Source organism: Hypanus sabinus, chromosome 10 (assembly GCF_030144855.1).
Source record: "Hypanus sabinus isolate sHypSab1 chromosome 10, sHypSab1.hap1, whole genome shotgun sequence".
Classification (NCBI taxonomy): Eukaryota; Metazoa; Chordata; class Chondrichthyes; order Myliobatiformes; family Dasyatidae; genus Hypanus; species Hypanus sabinus.
In genome coordinates this window covers 152,332,920-152,343,272 of record NC_082715.1, presented here as the reverse complement: position 1 = coordinate 152,343,272, position 10,353 = coordinate 152,332,920, and the positions used below count along the sequence as shown (strand labels likewise).

Sequence of the window (10,353 nt, the reverse complement as noted above, 5' to 3'; positions counted from 1 at the left end):
ATTCCAAAGCCACATTTGAAACTGCTAAGGTAGTTTCAACACATGAAGATATTGTTCCAGAGCCCAGCAAAGAAAATGTATTGATTTGGAATACTCAAAGAAAGCATGCTACAAAAGTAATTTTGGAAAAAGCAGGTTATGTGTTAAATCCAATAACAAAAAGATGTAGAAATACATTAAATGGACCATTTGCTGTGTTAGTTGTAATAGGAATAACTGAAAATATGAAGCAAGCAGAGCTTGGACAAATCAGGCTTGAAAGGGGTTGCAATTTCAGAGTCTGGGGAAAATACACTCAGAGGCCACTTTATTAGGTACAGTAGTGGAACAGTGTGGTCACCTGCTGCTATAGTCCATCCACTTTGCAGTAACATTTTCTGCATTCAGAGATGCTCTTCTGCACACCACTGTTGTAGTGGGTGGTTATTTGTGTTACTATCACTTTCCTGTTAGCTTGAACCAGCCTGGCCATTCTCCTCTGACTTCTCATTAACAAGGTATTTTTGTCCACAGAACTGGCACTCCTAGATTTTTTTTTTTGTTTCTTGCCCGTTCTCAGAGCAGGAGTTCCCACCCTTTATGCCGTGGACCTCCAGTTCTGAACTGCTACTCTACAGCCTGTTGTGCATGAAAATCCCAACTCAGCAGTTTCTGAGATACTCAAACCACCCCACAATTATTCCATGGTCAAAATCAATTAGATCATATTTCTTCACAATTCTGATACTTGGTCTGAACAACTGAACCTCTTGACCATGTCTACGTGCTTTTATTTATTGAGTTGCTGCCAGATAATGGAAATATCAAATCAGACAATTGTTCCTTTGTTAAAGGTGTTCCTGATAAAATGGCCACTGAGTGTAGTTTGTGAGAACATTCAAATTCAGCAGAGTCAGAGGGTCATACTTAATATCTGATGTGTTTGTGGAAGTTATGTTTTAAGGGACAGTTAACATGGCCAAATTGGGAATAAAATTCATCAAAACCTCCATGAATAAGCTTCTTACCTCTTCCTAAGAGACTTGTGGCGCAGGTCCATTGTTGATCAGCCTTCAGACTGATCACTATCGTGCCAATACAGAGACTGGCAAAAGCAAGTTTCAAAAGATTAGTAATGTGTTCTATCTACAGTTGTAGACAAACTATTTCTGAATTGTAACATACCTAATGTTCTTTTAAATCAAATACCAGAGATTAACAATGTGGTTTATAAACTGGTATATGTTCACAGCAGTTTATAAACATTTATACACAGACCCCATAAACACCAGTGATAATGTTAGATAATGGAGAACCTTGTAGAAAATGCAATTAAGGATAACAATTGTAATAGCACACAGATTGGATTAATCAAATTAGTAAGAAGTCTGGGTGGATACAGGATGACTTTCTGGACCAATACATTGATGAAGTAACTGGAGACCAAGCCAACCTGGAACTGTGTTTAGGAAAAAAATGATAAAAATTTTTGTCTAAGGGCCCTTCAGGGGAGCAACATATATGATAAACCATTATGTGCATGAAACTAAAAAAATGTAAACTGTACAGTGTGGAAGAGTTCGCAGCAGCAACAATTTAAGGTACACATATCAATGACTTACTACTGTTTGGCACAAAAATAAAACAGGCTTGCCCATAGCTAACAAGGTATAGACAATTCCTTTTCCAATTGGCAGACAGTGACTCGAGTTCAGTACTTGGAATGCAGGTATTCAGAAATTCTATTATTGATTTTCATGAAGGAATTGAGCACAATAAACCCCAAGATTGTGGCTGAAACAATGCTGCTAAGGAACAATGAGATATGAGATGCAGAGGGGCACAACTGCAATTTGGACAGGTGGGCAAATACATAGTAGATACAGTATAATGTGGATAAATGGAGGCAGACTATTGGTGGGCAGGAGCATGTAGGTGGTTAATAACCTGCACAGGATCATCAGTGAATTATTCAGTCTTCAGGAGATATCAGTGAGTATGCTGTACAGTTTTGGGCTCACAAGGAAAGATTTGTCTTACAACAGTGGTGTGCAGCAATGGATTACCAGAACTTCTTGGCTGGTAGCTGGTATATATAGCAAATATGCTATATTTCTTCACTATTCTTGTATATTGCTATATTTCTACACTATTCTTGGTTGGTGCAGCTGTAACAAAATCCAGTTTCCCCTCGGGATCAATAAAGTATGTCTGTCTGATAGATAGAATGACTGAAACAACAAGGCTCATCATCATTTTGGAAAGAATATACTAACACTGGAATCAGTCCAAAAGAAATTGGGGGTGTCGTGGAGGGCTGTCAGGGACACTGATAGGATGCAAAACTGGACTGAGAAGTGGCAGATAGAGCTCAACCCAGATGTGTGGGTGGTTTATTTTGGTAGGTCAAATATGATAGCAGAATATAGTATTAATGGTGAGATTCTTGGCAGTGTGGAGGATCAGAGGGATCTTAGGCCAGAGGACACTCAAAGCAGCTGCACAGGTTGACTCTGGTTAAGAAGGTATACAGCGAAGGCCCTCATCAACAGTGGAATTGAGTTTAAGAGTGAGAAGTGAGAGGCAATGTTACAGCTTTGTACAGCCCTGGTCAGACCCCACTTGGAGTACTGTGCTCAATTCTGGTCACCTCACTACAGGAAGGATGTGGAAGCCATAGAAAGGGTGCAGAGGAGATTTACAAGGATGTTGCCTGGATTGGGGAGCATGCCTAATGAGAATAGGTTGAGTGAACTCTGCCTTTTCTCGGAGCGACGGAGGATGAGAGGTGACCTGATAGAGGTGTATACGATGATGAGAGGCATTGATCGTGTGGATAGAGGATTTTTCACAGAGCTGAAATGGCTAACACAAGAGGGCACAGTTTTAAGGTGCTTGGAAGTAGGTACAGAGAAGATGTCAGGAATAAGTTTTCTCCCCTCTGCACATACAATAGGGTCTTTTGAGAGACTCCTGGGTAGGTACATGGAGCTTAGAAAAAGAGGGCTATGGATAACCATAGGTAATTTCTAAAGTACATGTTGGGCACACCATTGTGGGCAGAAGGTTTTCTATGTTTTATGAAAATTTACTAGACTAATTCGTGGGATGAGAGGGCTGATCCATCACAGGCAGCTACAGAAATCAGATCTATATTTGGAGTCAAGAACAAAGGTGATCATACTGAAACAAACTATCCTAAGGTGTGTGACAGGGTAGATTTCTCCATTAGTAGGATAATTTCAAATGAGGGTAATCATTTAGAATTGGCACATACAGCAACATATTAGAGGGTTGTGGAAGTTAGATTATTTAGAAATGCAAAGAGAAGTTGGATACATTATTAAATTGCTTTGGAGAAGTGGCAGAACAGCCATGATCAAATGGAATAGTATGGCAGCCAGCAGTCCCAAGTAGCCAAACTCCTACCTCTAGTTTCTTACATTCATTGAAGAATGAGCACATTATTACAAAACTCTAGACGAAGATATTCCTATTGCCAGGGGTCACAGAGGCAAGGAATTTCATTTTCTAAAGCATGTGAGAAGGTGCCACATAAGAGACTGGTGCATAAACTGAAATCCTAAAAAAAGGTACAAGTGTAAGCAGCACTTCATATATAAAAACATTGTTTCTAAGTTTTTGGTGTCTTTCAAGCTGGAAGAATGAAGTAATGGAATGCTTTAGGGAATTAGTTCTTGGTGTGACATTCTTTACCACTGCAATCAAGCTTGGGGCTTCCAACTACAAGGTTTCCAAGTTTACTGTTGGAATGAAAATAGGTAGAATGGCATGTTGTGAAGTCAACTGTTTTACTTAGAATAGCAAGGGTGTGGAATGAAGTGCTAGATACAGGTTCGATTGTAACTTTAAGTTTGGAAGAGAGGGCTTTGGAGAACTTGTGGTCTGGGTGCAAGTAGATGGGACTTGGTAGGAAATCAGGCTGCTTCTGTACTGTAATGCTCTGATTACTGAAATCATACAACAGGATACAGATCAACTGATGCAAAACTCTGGCAAATGGAGTTTAAGGTGGAAGTACAAGATCATGTACTTACATGACCAAAAGACAAGGACAAGAATTAGGCTATTTGGCCCATCAAGTCAGCTCTGCCATCCCAGCATGGCTGATATCCTTCTCAACCCAATTCCCCAGCCTTCTTCCAGTAACCTTTGACACCCTGACTATTTAAGAGCCTATCAACCTCAGCTTTAAATATACCCAATGACTTGGCCTCCACAACTGTCTAAATTCCAAATTCATCATCCCCTGGCCAAGGAAATTCTTCCTCATCTCTACTGTAAAAGGATGTCCTTCCATACAGAGGCTGTGCCCTCCGATCCTAGACTCACCCACTATAGGAAACATCCTCACCACATCCAGTCTATCTAGGCTTTTCAATAGGTTTCAACACAATCTCCCCTCATTCTTCTAAACTTCAGCACATACAGTCCCAGAACCATCAAATGCTCCTCATACATTAACCCTTTCATTCCCAGGATCATTCTCATGAACCTCCTTTGAATCCTCTCCAATGCCAGCACATCCTTTCTTAATTAAGGGGGCCCCAATAATTACTCTCAATACTCCAAGTGTAGTCTAACTAATGTCTCATACAGCCTCAACATTATATCCTTGCTTTTATATTCTAGCCCCCTCAAAATGAATGGCAACATTGCATTTGCCTTCCTTACCAAACAAGATCTGAAAGTTAACCTTTTAGAGAATCCTACGTTTCCAAATCCCTTTGCACCTTGAATTTGTTCCCCATTTAGGAAATAGTCTACACCTTGTTCCTTGCACAGAAGTGCATGATCATAACTTCCCTATTCCATCTGCCACTTGTCTGTCCATTCTCCTAACCTGTCCAACTCCTTTTGCAGACTCCATGCTTCCAGAACACTAACTTCCCCCTTCTCTGATCTGCAAATTTGGCCACCAAGTCATCAGTTCTGTCCTCCAAATGACTAGCATAACATGAAGTCCCAACATTTCAGGCTGTACATTGTATACATTCTGATATTAAAATGGAACCATTGAACATCAGAGGAAGACCACTAGTCACCAGCTGCAAACCAGAAGAGGCCCTCTTTATTCCCATACTTTGCCTTCTTCCAGTTTTCAACCCATGCTAGTGTCTTTCCTATAATACTAGGGTGTAAGGAATCAAAGTGCAGAAACTCAAAATGGAGAAGTCCCCCAAATGAGTAATGTTCAGAAGAACTGAAGTGCTGTAGCACACAGATTAGCAAGCAGGTTCAAAGAACAGTTAAGGTAGTAGTATGTTGGCCATGAGTACAAAGGGGTTGAATAATAGGGAGGTTCAGTTACAGTTGTTCAGGGTATGGACAACACCTCATCTGAAATACCATGGAGCTTTGTTCCTTTTGTTAAAAATTGAGGTATTTAAAAAGATTTACCAGGCTAACCCCTAGGATGGGAGAGTTGTCCTATAAAGAGAATAGAATGAAGTGATCTTCCAACATACAAGCAGCTCAGGGGTTTGACAGGATCAAACCTGATGTTTCTCATAAAAGGGGGCATAGCTACAACAACAAGACAGCAATTTAAAAACAATGAAATTTCTTTGAGAGCAGTCTACCACTGAAAATCTGTCTTGAGGCTAGTGGAGTTGGATACAAATAGATGAAAGCTTAAAGAAATGAGGCATAGGTAATTACTATGAGGATGAATTGATCATATTGAACAACCAACTCGGGGGGCAAAACGGCCTCCTCCTACTCTAAGAGGCAAAATGATGCAGCACTCATTTCAAGGCAGTGCTCTTAGCAGGATAAAAAGTTACCATGAACTTTAATTATCCACCATGCCTCTGATTCCACTGGCTTGAGCTGTTTAATACACCTTGGATGTAAACATGAAATCTTGAACTAACCACAACTATAGAAAGGCAAGTGATGTTAAATACAATTCAATGTTGGAACAAGTTGGTTTTTAGTCATGGATAAATGTGTTAAGACCTTGGCAGCTCATATCAAATGAAGTGACCACTGAATATGGAAACTCCTAGTTCAGATTTATTACCCAGTAATCTGTAATGAGAGAATTGGGCAAGGAAAGTAGAGAAAATGACACCTGTAGTTGACCAACCTGTAAAGAATCTTGTGCAGTATTATTGGTAACATGTCCAATGAGTTTACTGCATTGTGCAAGCACCACTGGGATTGATTAGGCAAAGCTTTGCGTTAGAGAAACAAGTCCATTCTGCAAATCTTTAGCAGTACAATTGATAGCCTGTATGTGGAGCTTACAATATTAGAGTATTGTACTACAAGTCTATGTTTGCATCCAACTAGGGTGGTTGGTGGCAATCCAATGGCTCTGTTGAAGAGAATCAGTATCCTTTGCACAGTTGTAAGCAATTTTTGAATCATGAGCATCTGGTCACTACTGAGAGAGTGCTATGTACTTGGTTGCTATTTGATGTTAATAAATACTAACATTAAAATACTAGAATAGAGGCAAGATACATAATCAAAAGGAAAATTTGTCAATGATCACAATTCATGCCCTATATTATATTCTTGTGCAGGGGAATTTCAAATTGTGTAAACACAGAAGTATTCATAGATCTGTAGTTCAGATGGATAGACAAACTTAAATACTGATTTGTCATAGAACCAATTTTTAACACTCCCTGTAATTCTAAATAAAAGGTACATTTTGGGAGAATTTTTTTTCATTAATTGGAAGCTTAACATTGAATTCATATTTTATTATCCTTTTGAAAATCTTTGTGCTTTCCCTTCCCTAAAACAATGAATTCCAGCAGTCATGGGTCACATTACTGAACAATGCAAAGCAGAGCTTTACTGTGTAGAGAAGGGACAGTACATTAAATTGGTTTGGGAGAGGGAGGAGAAAATAACCTTTTTAGCCACAGAACAAAAAAAAAGGCACAAGAAACCACACTACTTCCTGAACACTAGAGGCAACATCTTATGGGTGCTGAGGGGCTTGTGCCCAAATGGTAAGCAAATTTACAACTCACTCAGCCATCTTTTTGCAAAATGAAAGTTACAAATTCAAGCCTACATCCCCCCCCCCCCACCCCAATTCAACCCAAACGGAATTTGTGGACATCAGAATCAACCAGATGACCATGGATGACTTGATGCTGAAGACTTGGGTCCTAGCCCCATAACAATCAATTGGATCCAATCTGACCTAGATTTTTCAACAAAAAGGTTTACAGTGTTTTCTTCCATTTGCTACTCCCAGCATTAATTCAAATCTAGTATATACACAATATTCCCAGTACAGAGTTGTCTGCTCAGTTACTACCTACTGGTCAATGTTCACAGGCCTGCTCAGGAACCATGTAGTGCATTGGAAATTAAAAATATTCATGCTGCAAAATTGCACAAAAGATACAAAATTTCAGCAAAACTGGTTTACAAGTCATTGCATTCATCCTTCCAGCATTTTTATGTACAGTCTCCCACTGCATATGTACAGATGTTATTTTACACAAGTTTCTGTACACAAGGTCTATACAATTCTCATGGTGGCCTACAATTGTAAAGCCCCTCCAAAAAAAAAAATCACTTTTTTCTTCTATAAGAGAGTTTACTGGATCCTTAAAAGTATCCAGTGTTCCAGACAGGCATTTGCCACAAATCAACTGATCAAGTTTTCCTCCACTTATCTTACTGTTGGGTTTAGTTACTCCCAAGTAGCACTTTTTCCAGTCAAGGGGCTCAGGAAACATTGGGTAACAAACAAATCCACTTTCCGGACCACTCCCCTAGTACTTTGATGCCTGCAGCTCCCTCTTAAAAACTCCCATCTTTTCATACATTTTACTTTGCCACATTTCTACTGATGGAGTTCAAGTTCATCCACACTGATCACTTTACTAGGCATAGATGGCAATGGTTGTTGAAGGACATCACTGCCAAACCACTTGGAGAGATTGACAGGGGATCCACTTCTCTGATGGAGAGGTTGCAGTGTCGAATTCGGCTGGTTTAGGTGTAGATGTGCTCCAGGTCCTTGGCCACTTGTACTTGGTGACTGCAACACTGTTAGGAAAAAAATAATTAGGTGTAAAGTGTCTCAAACTTGTGTTAGAACTACACATCAGGTACATGGGGAGTATCTACTCCTTGAATTTGTTTGCATCTTCAAGCAAGTGTAAAGACTATGGCATAGAAGGCCCAACCTCTGGCCGATTTGCAGCCATACATTAACTGATTCATTCTTTGCAACAAGGAACTAGGGAATCTCCCCTAGAAACCCACCCAGATTAGTAGTAGGGATCCAAAAGGTAACTGATTGAATGTCAATGACAATGGGTGATTAGGATCTTGGAGACACTGTAGGAATTTGTCTGGACCCTTCTGCGTGCATCCACCAATAGCATTTAATAAGCTGCAAATGGAACTGAGTCACACAAGCAAACACACTCATTATATTCAGACCATGATATTGAAGCAGCACTTAAGATAAATAGTCCATTGGTCTGTGAGGAACTCTTGCATTGATGGCCTGGGTCTGCATAAGCTACCTGTAGCAATCTGACCACCATTAGTGCATTTCCACTAGATGTCTATTGATCTCAGTGTTATCAATGCTCTAATCCAAACTCAACTACTGCCTTGATGCCAAGAACAGCACTTTCATCTAATTCAGTTTGAGCCCAGTTCAGACCAAGGCTGGAGAGACTGGGAACAGCAGCCCTCACAAAAAGCCTCTAACTGAATAGCACTCAGGTTAGAATGCAAGTGCTTTGTAATAACAGTAGTTATGTTCCATTGATTGACCAATAAAGCAAAAGTACAGACCGTCTTCAACATACATTGCAGGAGTCTTCAATGCAAATCAGTTCTATCCTCAAGTGTCTCACTTCAAAGGGAATTTGATGAAGCACAGTTAGGTTTGGATTCAAATGCTAAACACATTGAGCATGGTAAACATCCTTACAAGATTAGTGCACCAGATGGGCTGTAACAAGATGCTTCATTGTTACCAACCTTCAACTCAAAAATCCAAATAGTCATAACATTTAAGTGTCCAGCTTCTCTAGATCAAGGATCTAGGAATTAGGATCAGTGGTCAAGAGCAACCATCACATTCCCTGCCTTCCTTCTTGAGGGACAAAAGTCAAATGGACAGCTATACAATCAAATTCAAACAATCTAGCAGCCTTCCTCACAATTTCCAACCAGATAAGATTTACCACCAATGTGAGTGATCTTTCAATGATAAAGATTTGAAGCTTCAAATATAATTTGAATTTATTACCTTGTCTTATCATGGCCAGATGCTGCAGGGATGTCCCAGATGCCTGAACCTGTGCTGCAGAGATTGCAGCTCGAGGATTCAGGAGAGGGAGGCCACTTGCTGGAAGAGGGTAGAAAGTCTGTCCAAGGAGAGTTGGAGGAAGGCTTTGCAAATGTGATAGATCCACACCCGACTGAAACATACCTGACAAAAGATTTGGGAGACAAGTTGGTTTCTGAGCTGCTTGCAATTCTTGTATATGCCACTATTTACTGGAGAGTTCAGGCTCTTTTCAATGCTTTAACAATAGCAGAATATTAAGCAGCATTCTCACATGGAGATTAGCTATCATTTGCTAATACTATTAAAACAGTTTAAGTGGTATCATTTTGAATTGGTAAGCAAATTAAATGCAATTTTAGTTTAATGCTCCAGATACTTCAACCAAGGAAGCTGACAATCCAATCCCCAACTAGCATAAACTTTCAATACCTAGGGATGCCACTGGAGTGACTCCCCTCCACCTGAGATCAACATTTCATGTGCTACAGCCTTCTGTTCACAAAACTTATCTTGCATTACTGTTCATTCAGACCTAGTTATACAGTACATTGAAGAAGAACAAGGCAAAACATCAGAATAACAGCTACAAAGACAGTACAGTACAAGAAAGCAACTAAGGGGCAAAGCTATAAACAAGGCAAATTGAGAGGTCAAATCTAATCTTATTACACTAGGGAATCATTTAATATTCTTGAGCCTGGTGGCATGCGCTTTAAGGTTTTTATATCTTCTGCCTGATAGAAGAGGAAAGATAAAAATATATATTTGCATTGGGCAGGATTCTTTGATTATGCTGGCTGCTTTATTGAGGTACTGAGAAGTACAGCAGTCCAAGGAGGGAAGGCTGGTATTTGTGATATGCTGAGGTGTGTCCATAACTTAAGTTTTAGTCATGTACAGAGCCATAATGCATTGGGATAGAATGCTCTCTATAGTGTATTAATTTAAAAGATCAAAGACATATGAAGCTTTAGGCTCTTGAAGAAATGGGACACACTGGTGAGTTTTGTTGGCCATGATGTCTGTGTGGTTGGACCAGGACAGGATATTGATGTCCACTCTTA

At 39.9% G+C, this 10,353-nt stretch overlaps 1 protein-coding gene across 2 annotated transcripts in view; it reads right to left on the bottom strand.

The window, feature by feature from the left end:
• Positions 1 to 6,701: 6,701 nt before the first annotated feature.
• The window catches only part of eif4enif1 (eukaryotic translation initiation factor 4E nuclear import factor 1), a 55,742-nt gene continuing 52,090 nt past the window's right edge, over positions 6,702 to 10,353 (bottom strand). For both annotated transcript variants that reach the window (XM_059983268.1, XM_059983269.1), the window contains 2 exons: positions 9,248 to 9,430; positions 6,702 to 8,025 (listed from right to left, as the gene is read on the bottom strand). In XM_059983268.1, coding sequence (XP_059839251.1) covers positions 7,820 to 8,025; positions 9,248 to 9,430 — 389 coding nt within the window. In that variant the 3' untranslated portion in view covers positions 6,702 to 7,819. The remainder of the gene's footprint in view (positions 8,026 to 9,247; positions 9,431 to 10,353) is intronic.